This window comes from Takifugu rubripes, chromosome 19, assembly GCF_901000725.2.
Source record: "Takifugu rubripes chromosome 19, fTakRub1.2, whole genome shotgun sequence".
NCBI classification, from domain to species: Eukaryota; Metazoa; Chordata; class Actinopteri; order Tetraodontiformes; family Tetraodontidae; genus Takifugu; species Takifugu rubripes.
In genome coordinates this window covers 9,978,229-10,000,622 of record NC_042303.1, presented here as the reverse complement: position 1 = coordinate 10,000,622, position 22,394 = coordinate 9,978,229, and the positions used below count along the sequence as shown (strand labels likewise).

General features: G+C 46.3%; 3 protein-coding genes across 4 annotated transcripts in view; 1 reads left to right on the top strand and 2 right to left on the bottom strand.

Moving 5' to 3' along the window:
- Positions 1–233: 233 nt before the first annotated feature.
- On the top strand, positions 234–6,154 carry edem1 (ER degradation enhancer, mannosidase alpha-like 1). Of its 2 annotated transcripts, none has more exons than XM_011613948.2 (12): positions 234–861; positions 1,369–1,441; positions 2,029–2,132; positions 2,279–2,450; positions 2,530–2,713; positions 2,779–2,953; positions 3,217–3,337; positions 3,421–3,591; positions 3,670–3,743; positions 3,828–3,924; positions 4,288–4,488; positions 4,558–6,154. In XM_011613948.2, exons 1-12 carry the CDS (start codon positions 392–394, stop codon positions 4,645–4,647), a joined length of 1,932 nt encoding a protein of 643 aa, XP_011612250.1. In that variant the 5' UTR covers positions 234–391; the 3' UTR covers positions 4,648–6,154. The 2 variants fall into 2 exon arrangements, with proteins under 2 accessions (XP_011612250.1, XP_003973373.1); XM_003973324.3 differs by having other exon boundaries at positions 235–861; positions 4,288–4,473.
- Positions 6,155–6,321: 167 nt separating this feature from the next.
- gnat1 (guanine nucleotide binding protein (G protein), alpha transducing activity polypeptide 1) lies at positions 6,322–9,930 on the bottom strand. The gene is made up of 9 exons (XM_029826090.1): positions 9,075–9,930; positions 8,289–8,331; positions 8,058–8,199; positions 7,817–7,974; positions 7,614–7,742; positions 7,398–7,527; positions 7,145–7,298; positions 6,870–7,066; positions 6,322–6,800 (listed from the first exon to the last, which is right to left on the bottom strand). Exons 1-8 carry the CDS (start codon positions 9,178–9,180, stop codon positions 6,876–6,878), a joined length of 1,053 nt encoding a protein of 350 aa, XP_029681950.1. The 5' UTR covers positions 9,181–9,930; the 3' UTR covers positions 6,322–6,800; positions 6,870–6,875.
- Positions 9,931–10,023: 93 nt separating this feature from the next.
- Positions 10,024–22,394, bottom strand: part of sema3fa (sema domain, immunoglobulin domain (Ig), short basic domain, secreted, (semaphorin) 3Fa) — a 36,389-nt gene continuing 24,018 nt past the window's right edge. Inside the window, exons 7-19 of the mRNA XM_011613946.2 lie at positions 22,122–22,215; positions 21,114–21,233; positions 19,567–19,706; positions 18,231–18,345; positions 14,585–14,654; positions 13,718–13,862; positions 13,410–13,632; positions 13,152–13,240; positions 13,023–13,064; positions 12,682–12,839; positions 12,492–12,559; positions 12,229–12,362; positions 10,024–12,131 (exon numbers count right to left, since the gene is read on the bottom strand). Coding sequence (XP_011612248.1) covers positions 11,703–12,131; positions 12,229–12,362; positions 12,492–12,559; positions 12,682–12,839; positions 13,023–13,064; positions 13,152–13,240; positions 13,410–13,632; positions 13,718–13,862; positions 14,585–14,654; positions 18,231–18,345; positions 19,567–19,706; positions 21,114–21,233; positions 22,122–22,215 — 1,827 coding nt within the window. The 3' untranslated portion in view covers positions 10,024–11,702. The remainder of the gene's footprint in view (positions 12,132–12,228; positions 12,363–12,491; positions 12,560–12,681; positions 12,840–13,022; positions 13,065–13,151; positions 13,241–13,409; positions 13,633–13,717; positions 13,863–14,584; positions 14,655–18,230; positions 18,346–19,566; positions 19,707–21,113; positions 21,234–22,121; positions 22,216–22,394) is intronic.

Below are 22,394 nucleotides of genomic sequence, written 5' to 3'. Positions count from 1 at the left end.
CCGCAACCTTTGTTATTTTAAATGTGAGGTGCAAAAAAAAAAAAACATGGTTTCGTTTTAAAATCCATTCTCGTCTGTCGAGTTTCCTCTTGTGTCTCTTTTCTATTGGTACTCTAATGAAAGAAATGACACGTCAGTAGTGTAACCTGCAGAGCGAAGGCGCCTCCACCAATCAGAGGACGAATAAGGTTCAATCGTCGGTGACGACACTGAGAATCAACCAATCACAGCACAGAATGTTAGGGGTGCGCGTCTGTTGACAGGAAGTGGAGTAAAGCGGAATCATTACGCCGTCTTCTCCGTTCGTTAAGTTTGACACCAGCTAGTTTCGTCCGCTTTTCTCAGGTATGTGGACTTAAAGTATGCGTTTTAAAGTCGAGGCGGAACAAAGATGCAATGGAGGTCAGTAGTAGTTGGTCTGGTCGTACTGAGAGTGTCCCTCAGCTGTGTCCTGTGGCTAGCCTTCGGGCTCGGTCCCAACGTTAGCTCGGGCTTTAACTTTCCCCTCAGTTTCAGTTTGCACAAACTAGACTTACTCTTCAGTGAAACAAAAGAGACCGACCCGAGGGGGAACTCTTGGTCCGGTCGAATACACGGTCAGAAATATGAAGGGACGACGACCACCTGCTCGGAGTTCGCAGAGGAGTCCGACAAGCGCTCCTACTTGAATTTCTTCGACGGCCACAAGGACGAGTATGCCCGCAGATACAGCTCGTTCCCGGACGCGCTGAAAGCTAAGATGAAGGACATGGCTAAAGAGATGTTCTACTTCGGATATGACAATTACATGAGACATGCCTTCCCTGCGGACGAGCTGAATCCCATTGAGTGTAACGGGAGGGGCCCAGACGTGCTAAACCCGTGAGTCACTGACTGAGCTGGCAGGTACCTGCTGGGCACCAGGTCATTTCCATCCGCACTGTCGTCTCAACACTGATATTTGCATTTAGCTGCACTGCTGCAGCCGCTTCTGCTGCCGTCTGCCTGTGGTTCAAACCCGCAGCAACACTGCTGACGTGTTATGTTTGGGGGTCAAACCTTATAAACGAAATGAATGAAAATGTGCCCTTTTTAAAAGAGGTATAAAACCCAATCACGCACTGAAGTTGCAGCTACGCTACAATTAGAATAAATACAAGAGGAACAATGTCACTAAACTCATTGGTGCACGATTCATAAAAGTATAATGTCTTAATCTTAATCTTAATGTCATATTTAACAGCAATATTTGTAATGTATCATACTTGGGTAATGGGGAGAATTCATAATACATGTTTGTTTTTCCAAATCCAACAGAATTTCGCTTGTGAGCTCTTGATAATGTGTCATTTGTCCTCCACTGAGTCATTTTCATTTATTTCCTTTCAGGTCAAATATCAACATAAATGATGTCTTGGGGAACTATTCCCTTACACTGATTGACACTTTAGACACCCTATTGGTAAAGTATAACCGCCCAACGTCTCTGCATGTTCCAACACTGTAAGATTCCATCCTAGTGCTTATTATAGATGCTAGAGGGACAGAAATAGTAATTTTGTGAACCATTTACATTGTGTTTCATCACTGACAATAAATATTAAGTAGTTTAGTATTTGTTGTGGTTTTCTACTCAACCCTAAATATATCCTTTAATATGAGTGTTAAAAATGACATCCTGTCCATCCATGATCCCAGAGTGGTTCTGGATAAAGAAATGAACTCCTTAATGGGAACATTCTTTTTAAGCATCGTAGTTGTAGCCTGTAGTGATAATGAGAACATCGGAGTAAAATAAGTGTAATTACTATCAGCAGGAGGGTCCCCCTACATGAGCCTGGTCCTGCTCAAGGTTTCTTCCTGTTAAAGGGGAGTTTTTCCTTGCCACTGTTGCTTGTCTGGGGTCAGGCCCTGGGATTCTGGAAAGCGCCTTGAAACAATTTTGATTGTATAAGACGCTATATAAATAAAGATTGATTGATTGATACTAACACTTCCTACTAAGCTGGTTTTGGTATCCTTTAATCCTCTCTCCCTCTCTCTACGTAGGTGCTGGGAAATGTGACGGAATTCCAGAGAGCTGTCAAGCTGGTTATAGATAATGTATCTTTTGATAAGGACTCAACTGTGCAGGTTTTTGAGGCAAACATCAGGTTCTTATTCTCTTATTGTTTTCAGTCTCATACCACAAAAATAAATAAATTCACCAGTTATCTGAGCGATGATATATAAACCAAGGTCCCGTCGGCCTCCTTTTTTTCGAGATCTGCTTTCACGCTGACTACTTTTCTCTCCGAAGGATATTGGGAGGTCTGATCTCTACTCACATTCTCCTGACGGACACAAAACATCCTTTTGGCAAGGTGGGCTTTGAGGGGTACGATAATGAGCTGCTCCACTTGGCTCATGACCTGGCTGTCCGCTTACTGCCTGCGTTTGAGAACACAAGCACAGGCATTCCTTACCCGAGGGTGAGTGACGCTATTGTGCAAAAGTTTCAGTTTGACTGTGAATGTGTCTCCGAGCTTTTTCCTGCACATTTGTCTCCAGGTGAACCTAAAGACTGGAGTTCCTCCTGACAGCATCAATGAGACGTGCACGGCCGGCGCTGGGTCCCTGCTGGTGGAGTTTGGGATTTTGAGCCGCTTGATTGGAGACTCCACATTCGAATGGGTCGCCAGGAGAGCTGTCAAAGCACTTTGGAGCCTGAGGAACAATGAAACTGGTCTGCTAGGTATGTATAAAGCATGGGGGAAAATGGTTCCAGAAATGTATTTATTGTGTCTTAATATTTTTTAGGGAATGTGGTCAATATACAGACAGGCCAGTGGGTTGGCAAGCAGAGTGGTCTGGGAGCTGGAATGGACTCTTTCTATGAGTACCTGCTCAAATCATACATCCTTTTTGGTGAAAAAGAGGACCACAAGATGTTCCAGACTGCCTACGAGAGCATTCAGAACCACATGAGAAGAGGGTGAGTCGCACTGCAGCTTTTGCGAGCTTAAGCAGCGACAGCGTCACACAGTTCCTCTCGAAACACGGACTCATCATAACCAGTTTATGAGACACTGTCTGGGGAAACCTAAATAAAAATAAAACAAGTAGATGCTTTCTGCATTTCTTGGATGTTTTTCCTCCTAAGCTTCCACTCATGAGTTAATGCCTCTCTAGTTGTGTGAGGGCTCTGAGATATTACGTAACGGTGTGTGTGTGTGTGTGTTTGCTGTGTTTTCTCAGGAGAGAGTCATGTAATGCAGGCCAGGGTGACCCACCTCTGTATGTCAATGTGAACATGTGTAGCGGGGAGATAATAAACACCTGGATCGACTCCCTCCAGGCCTTCTTTCCAGGACTACAGGTTTGTTTTAGAGCTAGTTTAACCAGGTGATGGTTGTGATGGTGCAGGATGCATCTGAAAGGCGATTCCCCCCTGTGCACTAGGTGCTGTATGGTGATGTAGATAATGCCATTTGTCTACATGCCTTCTACTATGCCATTTGGAAGCGCTTTGGAGCTTTGCCAGAGAGATACAACTGGCAGCTGCAGGCTCCTGATGTGCTCTTCTACCCATTAAGACCAGAGCTGGTAGAGTCCACCTACCTGCTGTACCAGGTAACTGTCCTGACCGGTCAGGACGCCGCAGCAGCTTGTCAACTCTTATTGGACCGACCTCATTTTGTGTTCCTACAGGCGACCAAAAACCCTTTTTATCTGCATGTTGGGATGGATATTCTCCAGAGCCTTGAAAAAAATGCCAAAGTCAGGTGGGAATTATCTGCGTTCCTCGATGGACGATGACCAAACACGCTTTGACGTGTGTGTTTCAAAGTGTGTTGTCACCTGTTCAGGTGTGGGTATGCCACTCTTCACCACGTCGTAGAGAAATCCAAAGAGGATCGCATGGAGAGCTTCTTCCTCAGCGAGACATGCAAATACCTCTACCTGGTACGATACGCTCGTCACCCACATCCACAGTGACCAGTTTAATGCAAAGTTCATGCAAATGCTTGTATGTGCCTGGGTTAACTGCTGTGGATTATTAATCTAACTCGCAACGATGCATATTTATGATGCTTTCAGCCTCATGATATAAAAATGAAGCCCTCTGGGGTGACAGAAATGACCTTGGAGGAAACTGATGCAGGCTTGGCTTTGGTCACTGGTTTCAGAATTCAATTAATACCTCCCCTGCAAGACTTTAGCATCCGCTAATATAATAGCAATTAGCCCTTTATCTGACATAATAATTACTCTGGTGATGATGTCTAACATTGTTGTGCAATCACACATGTCTTTCTCTAATTGCAGCTGTTTGATGAGGACAACCCGCTACACAGGTCCGATAACAAGTACATCTTTACAACAGAGGGCCACGTTGTGCCTATAGACAAACGTTTTAGGGAGAAAGAGTGGAACAAGTTGTTTTCTTATGAAAATGGAGTGCTGCCAGAAGGAACGCAAAGCCGAAGTCCGCCAGCCAGCAATATCAGCAACGTAGGACCCTGCCAGGTTCACTGTCGTAGCATTATTCTCCTCAAAAATGCAACTGTGGCTCATTACTGGCGTCTGTTTTGGCAGTGCAACAGGATCCCGGAAGAGCAGCGCTACGCACTCCCACTGAAAAGCATCTACATGAAGCAGATCGACCACATGGTGGGTCTTTTCTGAGCGAGGGGTCAATAGCAGCACTCCTCAGGGGCGGACGCAGGCGAAAAATTGCAGACGCTCAGGGCCGAGCCTGCTAAACGAAACAAAAAGGCAAAACCTGGACACCCGGCGCGATCGCAGGCCGCGGGGAAAACGACTCCAGGGAACACGCAGAATCACAAGGCGAGTCTTGCGAGCGAGTTGTGTGCGTTTGAAAGTGTGCGGTTCCACCCGGGCTGTGAACCGTGACGCTGCTTTGAGAAGTGCCATCTAACCATGTGTGAAAGACTTCATCCACTTTGTTCAGGGTGATTCGTGCCTCCTATCATTCACACACACGTGTTTTTAAAACAGAAGGGCTGCACTTTAACAGGTCACCACAACAGGAAGTGCCTTCAGTTTCTCCCTGATTTTCCATAAACTGCATATGGATCCTGCGCATCATCTCTGACGGACTCATTCCACATGTTTGTACACTTTCACACTTAAAAGGAAATCTTCCATTTTAGACACAATGTAAAAAGCCATAAATGCATTTTTTTTAAAGAAAAGGTTTTGAGAGTTAGTGCAGTTTATAATTGTTTACACTAGGTTGAAAATGTTATTTGCTATTCTCTTAATTGCACATAATTATACTTTAAGTGTAAAATGTGTTGAGATCTCAGGGTTCAAAGGACAAACAAAAGTGAATGAGTGCTTTTATTGTAATTAAAGTTTACTGAAATCCTGTTGCCTACAGTGTCCAAGGAAGGTTTTTGGTGTTTTATACTAAAAAAGGTTGGTTATCTGAGGTTTAATAACACCTGAAGTTGGACTGGGACTAGTTGTTGTGGCGCCACACCTCACCACGTGTGACAGCTGAGTGTTATATTTTCTACACTAGGTGATATTTCAGCAAACAGCATGACTTGATTACAACCATTCCTCTTTTTATCGACGTCCTTAAGCAAAACTCATCAGTGTGTTTGGTGAACTATCCTGAATGAACCGAACGCATCAAAGCGAATTGCTCTTGAATAGATCTGCTTGTTGGGGGGGGGGGGGGGGGGGGGGGGGTGTTTCTGCTTGATCCATGTTGTCCAAAGACCAAAAAAATCCTATCACAGTTTTTTGTAAACCACTTGTAGACACGTATGAGATGTCGCTCAGATTTATCTGGAGCCTGTTTGATCAGCCTTTGTGTTGTCCAACTGCTGGCAGTTGCAAGACATTAAATGTCCCGGCATAGAAAAGATTATTCCATGATAAAAGGTCATTAGAGTCTTGGAAAAAAGCCGGTTGTATTTCCCCAAAACTAATGATTATTTCTCTAAGTGGTTATAATAATAATAATTTTATAATCAGATATTGATGGTTTTCTGTCAGGAGAAAATGTTACCAGGATGTATGGCATGGCAATAATGGCTACGCTTCTCTTTAATAATCACCAACGTTCTGATGTTAAGCCCGATTGAACATGTTACGAATTGTTAAATCCGAAATAATTCTGTGAATTCTGTGACGAATAAATGATTACGATGAACAAGGAGTCGCTGTGGTGGTTTAATTTCTGAAATCATGAACGAACACATGTCCTTTTCTACAGAAGCTTTAATAGTGTTGGTAAACGGTCACTTCCATCCCTCACGGGGCGGTTTACATTGCATCCGTCACTCGACATTGTCATACATCCACTTGATGCCGCAGCACGCACAAAACACTGTAATTATATACATTTGCCATTTACAACTATTGCAAACCAGCGTAAATATTTGTTCCCTCTTTATTGCTCCCGGCTGCTCTGCAGAGCGTCTGTATTTAACAGCCGTTTCTAGTGAGAATTAGACCCTAAACCTAAGAGTCGAAGTGCAACTGCAGGTTTGGAGAGGCCCTCTTCCTCAGATGTTTGACCTTGTGGAGGCGCTTAAGCTCAACATCTAAGGAATGTCAGCATTTCTCAGCTACAGACTCTCATTTGAAAGTTGAGTTTGAGACCAAAGTGAACTAAAATTAAACTCTGGCTTCTGCAAGCGGGCTTCTGCTCTCTGTGGGCCCAAAGTCTTTGGACAAAGCTACGAAGTACGTTGAAAGAAAGAATTTTAACTTTAGTTTTCTCGTTCACCATCGGGGGCGCCACCACCATCAATCCAACATTTGGGTGGGGGGGGGGGGGGGTTGTGGATTGTGACGTCATCCTGTGGGGTTAAAGTAAAGTCAGGCGCTGTTCTGACATTGTCATGGCGACAGTGCGAACGTGGACTCACCCACTCTTAGAAGAGACCGCAGTCTTTGAGGTTCTCTTTGATGATGATGTCGGTCACGGCGTCAAACACGAACTTGACGTTTTCTGTGTCTGTGGCGCAGGTCATGTGGGAGTAGATCTCCTTGATGTCTCGGCGCAGGTTCAGGTCCAAGAACTGTAATTTGATGTAGTTTCCGGCGTCCTCGTAAGTGTTGGGGCCTGGAGGAGATCATTGCAAAGAGGCGTTGAAATGGCCGTTAAACGCGCTGCGTTCTGCGGCCGCGAGGGCGACCTCACCGTCGTATTCGGGGAAGCACATGTTGAGGTGGGCCTTCTTGATTTTCTCCACGAACACGTCCTTCTTGTTGAGGAAGAGTACAATGGAGGTGGCGGCGAAGTAGCGGTGGTTGCAGATGCTGTTGAACAAGTGCAGACTTTCGTGCATCCGGTTCTGAGGGAGATCAGAAGGGTTTTTTTGGGGTGGGGGTGTGTGTGTCAATAAATCAACCAAAAAAGGCCAAGGTGGAGTGAATTCCGACCGGTTCCCTACCACTTCGTCGTCCTCCACCAGCACCATGTCGTAGGCGCTCAGAGCGGCGATGAAGATGATGCAGGTCACACCCTCGAAACAGTGGATCCACTTCTTCCTCTCTGACCTCTGGCCACCTACATCAAACATTCTGCAGGGAAACAGTTGTTTCATTGTTTCGATTGTAGCACATAACCCCCCCCCCCCCCCCGATGATTCGATGCACTCCCGGTTCACCTGAAGTTGAGGTCTTTAAAGGAAAACTGGGTCTCAATGATGCCGGTGGTCTTTACCCTGGATCGCAACACGTCCTGCTCAGTGGGCACGTAGCCGGGCTGGATCAGCCGCTCCAGGTCATTCAGGTAACTGTGGAGGGGAGCAATGCCGATATTTATGGTGATCTGAAGGACGGCGAGAACTTGTGATGGGTCATCTCTCACTATCCAGCGGAGTCGTTGAGTTGGTACTCGGAGGCCCTGTCGAAGCACGCCTGGATGCCCGAGTCCTTCCACAGGCGCAGGATGATGTCTGACAGCTCTTTAGGCATGGTGCCCTCCTCGATGGTGTCTGCAAGATGCATGAGCTTCCTGGCGTCGTCCTGTAGGAACGTGTCATAAACCTGTTATAAAAGCATTTAACACTGAAGACAGCCAGAGGGGGGTGTTTTTAAGCCGCCTCCACCTGCTGGTCAGCGTGGCCGTAGCCGATGTTCATCGTGCTCATGGCCTTGACGATGGCCATCATGGACTGCAGCGTGTTGCTGTAGATGATGGTGATGAACTCCAAGCACTCCTCAAGCGAGTAACCATCTTGGTGGATAATTCTGGAAGAGGGAAACGCGTTATTAATAGTTCATTTGCAGCCCATAAGGATGACATTAGACTTTGCTGGGGGCTGGTTAAGTGATCTTACTTCATCTGTTTGACAATAGTGCTCTTTCCAGATTCTCCAGCACCTTCATGAAAGAGGACAAATTCAGTTCATGTCATTGCAATGAGCATTCAAAATGCAGTCTTTTATTAAAGTAATAAATAAAGACCCGGGCTTAACAGGTGAACTCTTAATCTTGTTCTGAGTCAGGGGGAAAATCTCCAGGTAAATGACCTAAATAGTAATAATAAGATGTCAAAACTGAGTCTAACAGACATCCAGACATTATCCTCCACCCTCTATAAAGTGATTTTTATTACAAGATTGTTGCACCTCAACATTTTTGTTTTCAAAATCAATAAAAGCCATAAGAGAAACGGCTCCTCATCTCCCTGGATGGGCTGCCCCAGCGGCAGAAGCTGCGTGGGAGGGTGTCTTTGTCCTTCAGCATTATTCCTTTGTGTTTTAGGATTAGGGACGGATTGATGGGATTATCAAAGTGTCTCAGCACTTCAGTCACACAGGTTATTCAGGTTATTCACACAGCTAACCTTTAGTTACTTCAGAACAATCCAAATGCTGCGCATTTGATCATGGGAATCTACAGATATGTCATTTAGTTTTGACCCCATCCGGGAATAAAGTTGAGCCAATAAGATCATTTCTAACTTTAAAGCTATAAAATAAGTTCCATGAAACTGGAAACTTTTGACATGAGCCTGAATAATGAACCAGACAATGAGGCTAACTTCCCTGGATGAGGCCCCTCAGATGTGTGTAACCATGGTGATGCCGTTTCCTTCTAATGATCTAACTTCTTTTTGTTACCCAGCAGCAGCAGCTTGACAGTCCTGGCATCCTTATCGGCGTCCTCCTTCAGCTTCTTCTCCAGCTCTCTGGAGCGTTTTTCCTCTGCGCTCGCTCCAGCCCCCATCCTGCCTCTCCTGGGTTCGGGCCCTTCTGCTCAAAAGCCAAGCGTCGGTGGGGGGGCAAAAGAAAATGGATGCGGGTCCTACAGGTGGTCGCTGTCGTTTCCAAACGGTGCCGTCAGCTGTGCAGCTGATTATCACCCTCTTACAGAAAACACTGGGCAGTGTTTGAGTCTTTTCCTGTCTTAGGGGGGGATTTTGGGCATCCCCTACCCGCCTGACCCAAAGGAGCCAATGGAGCGCAAGGACAGGCCAAGGGTGAAAGGTGTGAGGAGAAGCAGACACACACCAGAGGAGTGATCCAACCTTTAGGGGGGACTTTGCTGTGCTCAGCGGAAGATGGACATCGGCTCAACTGCTAATCTATCCGCGCCGCTCTGAGCTAGCTTTAAGAGATGAGGGAGCGTTTGAGCGGAGCGCCGTCCACTCGGGAGGACTCCAGTGTGTTTCTGGGAAAGGTTCCAGGCTTTTGGACGAAACTGTAAACTCACCCAGTAACCAGAGCAGAAGTCTGGCTGAAAAACACAAACAGAACCCACCGCCGAGCCCGTAGGGAGAGCTGTGAAACACTTAAAGAGCTTTGGGTTCTCACCTGACAGATCTCATTGACCCCAATCTCAAACTGGTTATGGATCCTAATCTTCTCGCTTCCAATGACATGCATGCATGTATGTGAACTGTGTGTGTGTGGGTGTGTGTGAGAGAGAGAGAACCTCATCCTGTCCCCGCAGCGTTTATTTGCATTTGTTTCCACTGCTATAAGTAAAGTTCATGTTTCAGAGCTCTTGAATTTATTCTGTTCTAGTGGGGCTTGGTTAGTTTTAAATAACCAGGAAAGAAAACTCTTGTTATTATAAAATATAGAGCTTTAATTTATTAGTCAGCAACAATGATGGGGAAGAAATGGATGGTCATTTTTTTTTTTTTTTTTTTTTACAAATCATTGCAATAACATAAACTGTGCTTTATATCATACATATACTGTATCATCATGACCTACACTTTGCCAGATGGACAAAATAAATGAACGCCTTTGAAATATATTCAACAAAAAAAAAAGCTGTCAATGTTTTCAGAAAAAAGGAGAGAACGAATAGAGGCGTGACCTTTGCTGACCTTTTACATTTGTCAGTCGTAAAACAAATAAAGAGTTTTAGAGCACGTCTTTCTCACACATGTAGCATTTCAATATTGAAAAGAAAAAAAAGACACAAACTGACATCCACAGACAAATACCGTATAAATACACTGTACATGCCATGCAAAAGTCACCTTCTGAAGAGTCCAGCACTTATCTCTCTTCAGGTCTGGTGATTTTAGTGGTTGTAACTTTAAATTTTAAAAGAAGTTAATGAGTAGAAATGGTTTTAGTCTGTGGTGCATGTGACTGCAGGATGGCACCGCGCTGGACGGACACAAAAAATTAAAAAACAAGGAGAAAAAAACAAAAGGAGCTGCGTTCATGTAGCACCAATGTGGTCACAGCAAATCAGCGCGTAATGTTCACTGCGGTGATTTAAGATGTGATTAGTGGACATTCGCGAGACGTTCTTTTGCTGTGGAGATGCAGGAATTCAAATTCCCAAAACACGTCGGTCTGAGCTTTAAGCTCCGCCTCCACGTGTTGAAACACTGTATTGCAAATGGTACGGAACAAATGTGGCGTGTTCACAGCCAGAATACCAGTTTGGCAACAGAAGGTGCTTTGTCTTAATAGTTTATATTTGTCACAAACGGTCACAGACTCACATTTAGCTGCCTAATGGAAACTCTTTTCTCTGGCGGGAAAAGACAAAGGCAATGTTGTTGTTTTTTTATTCTTTTTCAGATTTTGTGTGAAAAAGACAAAGGACAAAAAAAAACAAAACCCAGCTTATCACAGATCACGTAAGGATGCGACACTAAAATGTGGTATTCACGAAACACTTGGGAGCGCGTTGGAAGAATTCTGTAGTTGCTACCGGCACGTTGCCATAGCGACAGTCTGTGAGCATTTCCTGTCATCCTTACGCAGTATGTCCCGAGAAATGCACTGGTCAGCCTGGCGGTAAAAACAGTCTGAGCTCTGGTGATCCAGGCCCGAGACGCGAGCTCGGTCCAGCTTCGACCCGGCCCGCAGTCATGTGACCCAACATGCTCGCGCTCCTCTGTGGATGCTCCCAGCGTCCTGGGCTACTGTCGCTGGTTCTTAAAAACACCAAACATAAAGATCCTCTCAACATAATTCCACATCGTAATAAACACTAACAATAATATTATAAGAACGACAATATTTTCACAGGTTTATCTATTCACAAAAGAACAGCTTTTCTACATTGGTACAAAGAATTACTTTTTACAGCCTACAATAAATATTGTGTTGTTTCCCCCCCTCCCCCTCCCCACCCCCCCCAATGGGTACAGACGAACTGCGGTGTTTATTTGTGGTATCAGTCGCGTTTCTGAACTGGAGTCACTGAGCCTTGCAGTGTGTAGGAGTGGACAGGCAGAGTCGTGGGAGGTTGTTTTGGTGCGTGATTCCAGTCCCTCATGTCTCGGCCGGAGTCGTCTCCTCGTCGTGATGCCGACGGTTGCGCGGCTTCTTCTGCTCTTTCAGCTCCTTCAGGCTTTTGGCCTTGCCGTCGCCGAGGCCGCCCTCGCCGAGCTGCCAGTAATCCTGGCAGTACTGGTTGATCAAGCCCATTTCCGGCTGGCTTAAGATGGTGAGCAGGTCCTTGTATTGACCAGCGTTTGGAGTCCAGGGGCTGGACTGCAGGGGGGGCAGAGCCGGGCTGCCGGTCTCCACCAGCACGTTGTTGACCGTGCGACTGGAGAGGACCACCAGCTGGAGTTTGACGAGCGTGTGTTTGAAGTTTTTCTCGGTGGACGTGCACTGGTAGATGCCGCCATCAGACGGCTGCAGCGAGCGGATGAGCAGACCGTGTTCTGTCTTCAGGACGCGGCCCTCGGAGCGGATCTAGACGGCGGGAACAGCAGAGGTCAGATTCACAAGCCAGATTCAGCCATCATTCACCCTGAACACGGCCCTCTTTTGAAATGAGGTCCTTGCTCACCTCCTTCCTCCTGTCGCTGTTTTCCTTCTGTAGGTGCCACTTCAGTGACATGTGAGGAGACCTCGCCTGGCACTCCAGGAACGTGGTGCTGCCCTCTACCCCGTACTGAACCGTCTCCAGAGTATTCTTGTTACCTACAGCGCACAGAATAGCAAACATCTGCTCAAGGCGCGCACACAAATACAGAAAACACTTGATCTCTTTCAGAATAAAACACTGAATTATTAAATCGTAAAGGCTATTATGTGAGAGAATGTACTCACTGTTGGAATTGTAACCTCTGCACTGTCGGATCGGGTTGCCGTACTTCACATCCTGCCGTCGGCTCCGTCTAGATCGGCAGATCAACAAATAGAAACGTAAGAGAGGCCCTCCCCTTCGCAGCACAGCACGAAGACAAACAGGAAGACAGATAAAGAACGACACTTTTGTCTGCGTTATTTAAATCCTGACCTCTTTTGGGAGTTGGAATATCTGGAACAGGATTTGCCATCCCAGGCACAGTATGGATCTCTGGCCAGACAGCAGTCGGCACAGGCCTCTCCGTACACGTCACAGCGATGGAGAGCCAGGTGGGTCACGCCCAGGACTGACCCGACGTACAGTTGTTGCTATTAGGATGAACAGAATTAAAAAAAAAACAGTCAATGAAACATTACTGACCACCACTCATCATTTATTTTAACACTGTAGTTTTATAAAATGATCGCAAACAAGATTTAGAACTGTTTGGATGACACAGGCGTTAATGCCACAGGTAGAGACAAAGTGTAGCCACATTAATTCTAACACACCCGTTTGGATGAGATCTTCATGGTGGTGATGGGTGTGGGAACCTGCAGAGGAACGGTGACAGATTCTGTGTTATTCTCATCATCTGCACCACTTAAGAGGAGCAATGAGAGGCGGAGCAGGGGTCAGACCTTGAAAACTTCCACTTCCTCCAACACCAGCTCCTCTGTCTGCAAGTCGTCTCTGGGCAGGACAATAACTTTCTGGACCGTCCCCCGATCTAAGAAACCCAAGAGCGAAACGATCGTCAGCAGTTTGTTCCAAGAAATATAAAGTTATCCAACTGGACAAGAGCATGGTGAGAGGATGGTGAACAGCAAGGTGAGAGGATGAATATTTGATAATAGCTTGAATAATAAAAGATATGACAACACTGATCCATCACTAACCTGTGCCCAGGAAGAGCACCTCATAGCTCCCGTCAGCAGCTGTAACCTGGTCCACCGCGATGGTGGTGAACTCATAGTCTACGTTGGTCCTGACCACTAGGGGGCGCTTGTGGACTGGGTAAACCACATTATACATGGTTGGGTGGTTTCTCATGAAGTTGATAACCTCGTCTGGATAATCCTTTGTGGATTTCATGTTTGGGGTGAAAGTGCCCCCAGGACACTATTTAAAAAAAGAGAAAGGGGTCAAAGTTGCAATTATGACTCTGTTTGGATTCTAAACATGGGTTTAAACCTTTTTTACTTACAGTGCCAGGTCGTGGGTAGGGGATCTTCCCAGTGTATGCCACCCACTGATAGTTGGGCCCCTCTTTGTGAGCAAAAGGACCGTTAAAGACCATACGAATGTCAGCCATGGAGTAGACGCACACCGCTGAGCCTTTAAACACAGCTCTGTATAGAAAGCAGAGGATAAACTAAACTCACAGGCGTCCGAGTCCGCTGATGAATCCGCTGCCCTAGACCACTGACTCTGGGCGCGTCGCGACGATCCCCTTTCCTACCCACGTACTCGGCCCGCCACATCGAGGAACCTATTAAGACACCCTCTCCGACGGGCTCGGCCAGAGTCTGACACCGTCTGACACAATGACATACAAACACCCACGTTGTGAGCGCTCAGGCTCCTGCTGCCGGGTGGTGGGTGCACTATGTTTGTACCAGCTGTCATGGGCCTCTATCATTAGCACCACATGTGTTTTTATCAGCTGGACTGAAATGCGCCTGAAGCCTAAAGTGAGGACTGGAACAATCTAAGTATTTGTTTCTCAGATACATTAATCAGGATGTGTTTATTATGCCTCTCCTGTTACTGTGAGCATTCCCCGCACACACGTCAGGCTAATGCTGTTTATCCTGTGACAACCTGCTATCAGATCAGATCTATAAGGGACTCGTGATCCAGACAGACTCGCTCGTAAATGCGTTTCCCCGGCAGCTGGAACGTTCGCATCCCTGTTTAGTCTTGGCAGCCTGAGACCGATGAGGCATTTCCATATCAGAGAGTTCCGACACCTACAGGCTGCGGGGGAAACGGGTATCAACCGCAGGAGGATTCTGAAGCACAACTTTCCTCCCAACTACAGGAAAAGTGGAGAAAGTTGTCAGTGACTCACCCTGAAACTGAGAAGACACCGTAGATGACAGGATTCTTTGTGTCTTGAGTTGGCTGAATATATACATCCCCTAAAAAACAAGAGAGTTTTCAGTCAGTGTAATGAGGAGACAAACCCATGAGTGAACTAGTTACATCATGAAGGTTCACTGCCGTGTGATTTAAACCATTACAGCAGTGAACAGGTTGTTCCAGATGACTGATTTGTGAGATCTGAAGTAAAAGCATTGAAATGACACCGGACCCTCCCACATGTCCCCTCTCACGTCAACTGAGCACAATCTGCCCCAACTCAACTCGAAAAGCGAAGGATTTGAGCGCATTTTTAAGGGTATTTTAGTGTGATCCAGACTCAAAAGCTGAGTTCAGCTCAAAACTGTTTATTTTATTCATCGGGCGTGTGTACACCGACGACTACAATATTTAATCTGGAAATTGTGCGGAGCCAAAATTCCCAAGCAGCACAAATCCGCATCACATTCTGTATACAAATATTTCCAAATCAGTATAAGGGAGGCATTGTTATTCATACAAATCATGTTCTGCCATAATAAAATAATTGCTGATCAGCCCCACGGATAACTTGATTCATATTGTGTGATATTAGCATCTGCGTCTCATGATAAATAATGTCGCTGATGCCCTCCACCTGGTTCCAGTTGAGAATATCTGTAATTTTGGGTTGTTTCTTTGGATCTAGGGCTCAAGAGTTCCCCCTGCACTGCGGTCATCAGAGACGCAGTCAGAAACTGAATCCAGAGCTTCGGCTACAGTGCCCAAGTCTCAGCAGGGAATAGAAGCAAAATAAAGTCTTCTGCTGAAACATGATTTTAATAGGAGCCATATGCACCCAGACTCAGGCTGAGGCCGTTTCTGGACCCTCCGTACCTACTGATGGCTTAATGAGCAAAAAGTGCATGAAAAAACAATAAGAAAATAGAAATAAAGTCTGAAGAAGGTTGAGAAGAATAACACTTCATTACAGCAGACTGTACTTTACTGTGTTAACAGCATGCAGGGAAGCAAAAGCAGCTCAAATATCCTATTTTAAATGGTTCTGAAAAGTCAAGGACAGTAATTATCTACAGTCAGGGCTCCAAATACAATAATGAGTCTGGAAATAAGTCTGCTGCTTTAACGTCTGAAAGCGCGACAGCAGCAAGACGGACATCTGAAAGAATTTAGAGACGTCTCCTCAGATTAAGCTATCGAATTTCCCCTGGATGAACAGGAGAAACAGCTTGTCAGAAGACAACATTTCAAATCACCAGCATGCGTGTCGATCTGGGGGTGAAGTGGTCCAACACGTGGTTTTAACTGTGCCCCGGTGCTGAGGCTGTGTCAACAACAGAGGCTGGAATTCAAACAAGTTGGGGAAAACATCTCTGACCGTGGAGAAGTCAAACACAGAACAACAAATACTCCTCTCCTCTCCTCTCCTCTCCTCTCCTCTCCTCTCCTCTCCTCTCCTCTCCTCTCCTCTCCTCTCCTCTCCTCTCCTCTCCTCTCCTCTCCTCTCCTCTCCTCTCCTCTCCTCTCCCTTTTCCTTTCCTTTCCTAAGCCATCATCATTGACAGGCCTCCAGGCTACAGAACACAGAAGTGCATTAACAGAAGGAAAACCAGGAAGAGAACTGGGACAAGATTTGCCTCCCAGATTAGACAGTTTTTGAAATGCAGTCACAGAATCCCATCAGAGACAGAATGCAAAAAGATTTCATAAATGAGCTGCACGTAAATCCATTATGAGTCGATGGAAGAGGAACCTGATAATGAAATAAAGAAGACTAGAAACATGCCTCGAGAACGTAAAAAGAACTCATTTCATTTCCCTCTGCAGACATTTTCTTCTGGCATCTGCATCTCCTCCTCCCTCCTCCCGTCTTCCCCCCTCCCTCGGCACAGCACCGGCGCTCCTCTCTGCTGCTGCCCTCTGCCTCACCATCTGAACCCACTCCACGTCCTCCCCTGAGAGTCCTCACACATCCACTCCGAAGGCCTCTGCCAGCACCGGCACGACTGGAGACAGAACTCATTTCCACTGGCTGTCTGTGGTTGCGGCAGGGACGACCGCAGAGCTGTGGGATGCTGCACCGCACCTCGGGAGTCACGATGATCTCACCGTGAGTGCACATCGCTGTTGAAACGGCGAGTACAGCTGTGCTGACAGATGAGGGCTCTGCCGCCAACAGCGTGCTCCTAATGCGTAACATACATTTGCAATTTGCAAAGCAGGAATAAGAGAGGCTATAAAATTAGCCACAGCAGGTGATTGAACATGCTGTACAGCCTGCGTGGTGTGTTCAAAACGCGATTTTAATGTTCATTCTGCCACTTTAACTGTACATTTTGCTATTTGAATGTACCTTTTGTCATTCTTCCGCAACATAATAATTTCCTTCAGGATTAATTAACCACCAAGTATTCTGCCCTGTTCAAGTTATGACATATCTCCAGGAGTAAGTGGTTCACGATGAATCGGGTATCATCAAAAGAGCAGGTTAAAAACAGGTTAAGATAAAAAATTGAAAACATGAATGTTATGATGCCAATGACCAACATAATCTACAATCAACAGCAATCTGGATTTTAGTGACGACATCATCAGTCACAACTTCAGCATTAGTCTTCTTTTTAGGAGAAACTCCAGAGTTGAGACACCGTTCACGACCAGAGGCAGAAATGAGCCTATTAAGACTTTCCATCTAATTTGCTGCTGTTCTGCTGTACATTATATTTGATCATGGCAGCAGAATTAAATCAAAACTCCCTCTGAAGGTCAAGTCCAATCACTCTGTCCCATTTCTTCATTCACTAAGGTTTGAGAACACTTGGGCTATATTAACGATATAAGACTATATTAGAAAATTAAACGGTTCATTTTAGTCCCAATTTACCTGGTTCCGTCTCCAGAAACCGATGGAAAGTGGTGAAAAGCTGGCTGCTCATAACCAGGGATGGTCAAATCCCTCCCTAATCCCGTCAGTCATGTGAGTGATGGACAGGCTCGGGATGATCCACGGGGATTCGCACTGATCCCGGCTGCTCATTACGCGGGTTTCTCCGCACATAAGCTTTTCTATCCATTTTTTTCCTACATGCCCTCTAAAAATGCTCAGGAATAGCGGCCTTACAGCAAGGACGTCACACGCAGGAACCATGTTCAAAGCAACAGACATGTCAAGCTTTCGTGTAGAGGTTGGTGACGCTTTAATCTAAAGCTGCAGCTTCCGTGCTGCACATGCACGATCAGGCGGCTGTAAACGCCGCCCGTCTGCACCAGGAGAGCTGATCCCAGCACGCCGACTTAACAGGGTAACGTCACGGGGAAAATATGCAAAGCAAAAACGGAGGTCAGAGCTCCACAAATAAGCAAGTTGTTGATGCTGAATCTGGCATCAGGAATTCCACGCGCAGAGCCGGGTTTTAAACCGGGCTTACTCTCACCGTCCATCTGCCAGCTCATCGAAACGTGAAACGCGATCTTGCAAAAGCGCCGCGTTGGTTATTTATTTAAAGTTTAGGCAGCAGCCCGGCGAAGAGGCTGGATTTAGAATATCTGGAGATGAAAGGAAGCAGCGCGGAGGTCCCGACAGGGTCAGCGATGGGGGGAGCAGCTCACACAGGGAAACAGTAAATCACACTCACGTAGTTCGTCAAAGTGCGTCTCGATGCCGTCGGCCCCCGGCACCGAGCAGATGAGCCGGGCTTTCAGAAACGTGCTCCATTTGTTAACCAGGCAGCAGTGTCCGCCGTCATCGTTCTGTCGGGAGAAGATGCAGCGGTGAACCGGTCGGTCGGGAAGACAGCGTGAATCCGAGCTTTATGGTGCGACGCATTCAGGGCTGAGATCGCTCAACGTTCAGGCAAATCCCCAAGGTGGGGATTCGAGTCTGGGGGAGCAGGTGGGGAACTGCGACTCAGCACGTTTTACAGAGTCTGAAATGATTTGCAGAACTAGATTTGGAAATTTCCGTTCTATTTATGGTAACATTTACTTTAAAAGAGGCCTGCTGTCAGCCATCTTTGACTTTCATCTGGAAATTGGAGGGATTTAATGACAGATTTGAAATCTGGGTGCCTGAAGGAATATTTATGTTGGAAATATGGAATAAATTCCTGTTTTTGTGAGTCATCTGTTCACACTTTGAATGGTTCATAGGCTGTTGCAACAGTTTACGAGGTTGAAACATTTATACCCTGACTTAAATATATCAACACCAATCGGATGGGTTGCAAAAAAAAAAAAGGACTTTGTGATACCTACAAAATAAAACCTGACTCTTTTTCATCACACACACTTCTAGCGCAACAGTAGTGAGATTTTTAACTGGAAAATAAGTAGATCAATCACGGATTACTTTCGTCCTTTAGGCATCATTCATCATTTATGTGTTCAGAAAAAAGTAATTACCTTAGCTGGAACTTTGTGTTTTAGTAGCTATTTGGCTAAATGCTACCATGGAAACAGTTCAACAGTGAGGGTTAAACAGTGAACTGCTTTAGCATTAGCATGTAGCATAGTTGTGAGTTGACCGGCTGAAGTGGGTTTAAGCACAAACACACTTTTCAGCATAATCTGGGTGGGGGCGCGATAACCTCCGGGATTGTTTGGGAAGTTTTAGACTTGCGCCATTGTTTGTCCATCTCGAGTGGAAAACAGCACCACAGGCCACAGCGCTTTGGTGGAGGGTAAACAGTTGAAGGTTTGCATGCATGTGCATGAGCACACAGAGATGAGCTCAAACGCTTCAAAACAACAATAACAGAATAGTTTCCAGCAAGCAAACGGCGCAGACTGTTGTTTGTGACTGGTTTGGATTAAACTCCAGCGTTTACTGACGATCGCGGGGGAACTTCCTTTATGGGTCTCTTGGAGAGCGTTAGCAACAGGCAAGAGGCTGTAACTAACCATGATGGGGACGTCTGCCCCTTTGAGCTGGGATGAACAACGTGAGCTTTGCTGACTGGTGTGATAACTCACCAGGCAGATCCGCCCTATCCTGGACTGGGTCATGGGACTCTGGCCCATCTCGGAGGCCTTCTCCCGGAAGAAGAAGTAGAGTTTGTCATCATTCTTTTCAGCGCTGTCTGGGATGAGGTGTGCGTGGACAAACGTGGGATCTGTGAAGAAGAGGGGCGGCGTGAGCATTAGCAGCTTTTCCTTTTGCTTTTTAAATGACAGGGCTTATTTAAAAGAACATAAAATGGACATTTTCCCATTGACAATCTCCAACAGGTCTCCAGAAAGGTCATATACATTCTGTGTTCCCATTCCTTTAATCCTTTAGAATATACATTTACGCAGATTCTTCAAGTCTGTCAAATGAGAAATGGAGAGGTTTTGGAGGATGTAATCGTTCCGCCAAAAAAAGCCCCTTCGAAAAGTTCAGCTAAGTCTCAAGTAATGTGAGAAAGCAGCGGTCGGGCCAAGACATATTAAATGGATCTCTTCCAAGTTTTCCTTCCAGTCTTTCCTGAAGCGTATTCTTCTCCATAAAGATTACAAATATGGAAAATGTCTGCTTAATCTGTCTAACTCGAACGGATGAAACCTGATTAATTCCGACTAAATTTAACCCAGGCTTGAAGGATATCGACCCCCCCTCCTCAATGACTTTATATTAATGGCAGGAGGAGAAATGACTATAACATAAGCTATAGCTTTTGGACAAAAATGAAGCATTGGGCTCTGTCCTGCACCTGAGAGCAGTATATCACGAGGAAAACTATGGAGTTATATTTAATGGAGTCGAGTGAAGTCATTTTTCTTAGCTCATGTTGGCCTCTCAGGGGTAAAACACAAACTTCCTGTGATGACAAGGAGTCCACAGTTACGCAAATGTTTTGTCGCTGTAACTCTTGGAGGTTTAAGGTTACGAGCCTATGGGGTGCGCCGAGTATGACTCGCACGATGACATAAATAATGGCAGTCCTGGGGGCTCAGGACAGTGTCCACCCCTTCGATTCTTCCCAGAGACAACTGTCAGTACCGCATCACGGCGCAGTTCCATTGGCTGACTTACTGGGTCACCGCTGGGCCTGCAACAAAGAGCATCCCCCCCACCCCCACCCCCTGCTGTTACTGTGCAGGGTCCCAAATGAGGACAGACCCAAACTAGATGGGGGGAGAAGAACGGGGGAGGGAGAAATTAGGTAACCAGGAACTGCATTGGGCGGGAAGGAACTATGAGAGATTCCACATGGCTGATTAGCAGGACTCAGGTGTCTCGATTCAGCGCGCCATTACCAGGGGACTGTTGTCAGGGCAACAGGGTCAGAGGAAAATCTGGGAGACGGGGGCGGCGAGGGAGGCCATTATCGACTTGGCAACATCAACCGCGAGCACCCAGTCAGGATTTAGAAAGGCGTGAACATCATGGTTCATTAGAGAGGCTACTCTGAGTCAACAGCAACATCCTGCTGTCTTCCAGGGCGCCACACTCCTGCGCTGGCTGGGAAATAAGGCGAGACTTTACGATAACTTCGGAGGGTAAAGTTGAATCAGTGTAAGGTGAGCGGGGAGTTTACCATTCAGCCATCTGGAGTTGTACTGGTCGGTCCTCATGGCCGTCTTCTGTCCCAGGGTTCTGAAGATAGCCGAGTCTGTCCCCATGAAATCAATGTAGACCCCCGCGTACAGCTCTCCATCTGTCAGGCACAGAGGGAACAACCGAGGCTGTCACATCGGCGGTGTCACGGCCCGGCGCAAAGGTTTCAGGTTAAATTAAAGGAACGTGTCTGGATGGGTCCTCCAGAGGACAAAACCCGGATTAGTGGCCGGACCAGCAGCTGTGTTTGTTGGTTTATCCTCTGCGTGGAGAATGAAATACTTCAGCCTTTCAGGCTCTCATCGAGCAGAGTGCAAATGTCATGTTTGGATTCAACCGATTGGCCTCATAATTCAATTACCGTCATATTTATGACACACTCATCAGCCTGATCCGAGCGGACAGATGGAATTACGGCTCTGAGGTTACGGGTCATCACCAAACCATCCCGCCTGTTGGGAAAATTTAGGGATGTTTTGAATGTGTCATCGCTGAGAATCCAGGGGGAAATTCCAGCTCCCTCTGTTTATCCCCGATGTGGAATGTGAGCACTTTGTCAATTATGTAAGTCAACCTGCAGCTGATTTTGCGGCGTTTTACCGTTTTGATCGGGTCAACGGAGCCGAATTGACGCCGAAGAGCACGGTGTCGGTGTCTATTGCTCCCACACACGTGCGCACTCGCAGGCACGCGTGCTCACACTGGGCATGAGGTCACCGAGGATCTAAAGGATGTCCGACCTGACAAGCAGAGACCACCCACTGACATGACAGGACCAAACCCCTCCACTGACTGAGAGGCAGAAATAATCACCCAAAAATGGCCAAAAAGCTGCTTAACTAATGAGAGGATTTACTGATGCTTCAACAGTCGGAATAAAAAGAAGAAAATCAGACTGAATAGGATAAAATTCCCCAAAAGGACACACAGATGCACTTTTTGTTGAATGATTTTCGCGGCATAACACGCTACAAAAAATAAGACTTACTGATCAAAGCAGAGACGCTGTTGAGCTTGGGGTCAAAAGGACATTTTCCCTTCCCGGAATCCACTTTACCGGGTTCCAGTCGGAAAATGTATTCCTAAAATGGTACAGAGATCAAAAACCATCATCAACGACTGTCGCGATTTGGCTTCTCATTTATTAAGCCGCCTTGGCATGTGGGAGACGGCGCTTTGATTTCTGCCCGCAAAGACGTTAAGAAGGGCGGAAGTTGATCAGTTCAGGGAAGGATAAAGGCGTCAAGGTGCGAGCTGTGAC

Excerpts from the sequence above, each read along its gene's own strand:
- gnat1 (XM_029826090.1), bottom strand. The coding sequence starts at position 9,180 with ATGGGGGCTGGAGCGAGCGCAGAGGAAAAACGCTCCAGAGAGCTGGAG. Across the intron at positions 7,299-7,397 it reads TGGTGGAGGACGACGAAGTG|AACCGGATGCACGAAAGTCT; the intron begins GTAGGGAACCGG and ends GATCTCCCTCAG. Across the intron at positions 7,067-7,144 it reads GTGCTTCCCCGAATACGACG|GCCCCAACACTTACGAGGAC; the intron begins GTGAGGTCGCCC and ends GATCTCCTCCAG.
- edem1 (XM_011613948.2), top strand. The coding sequence starts at position 392 with ATGCAATGGAGGTCAGTAGTAGTTGGTCTGGTCGTACTGAGAGTGTCC. Across the intron at positions 862-1,368 it reads GGCCCAGACGTGCTAAACCC|GTCAAATATCAACATAAATG; the intron begins GTGAGTCACTGA and ends ATTTCCTTTCAG. Across the intron at positions 2,451-2,529 it reads CAGGCATTCCTTACCCGAGG|GTGAACCTAAAGACTGGAGT; the intron begins GTGAGTGACGCT and ends ATTTGTCTCCAG.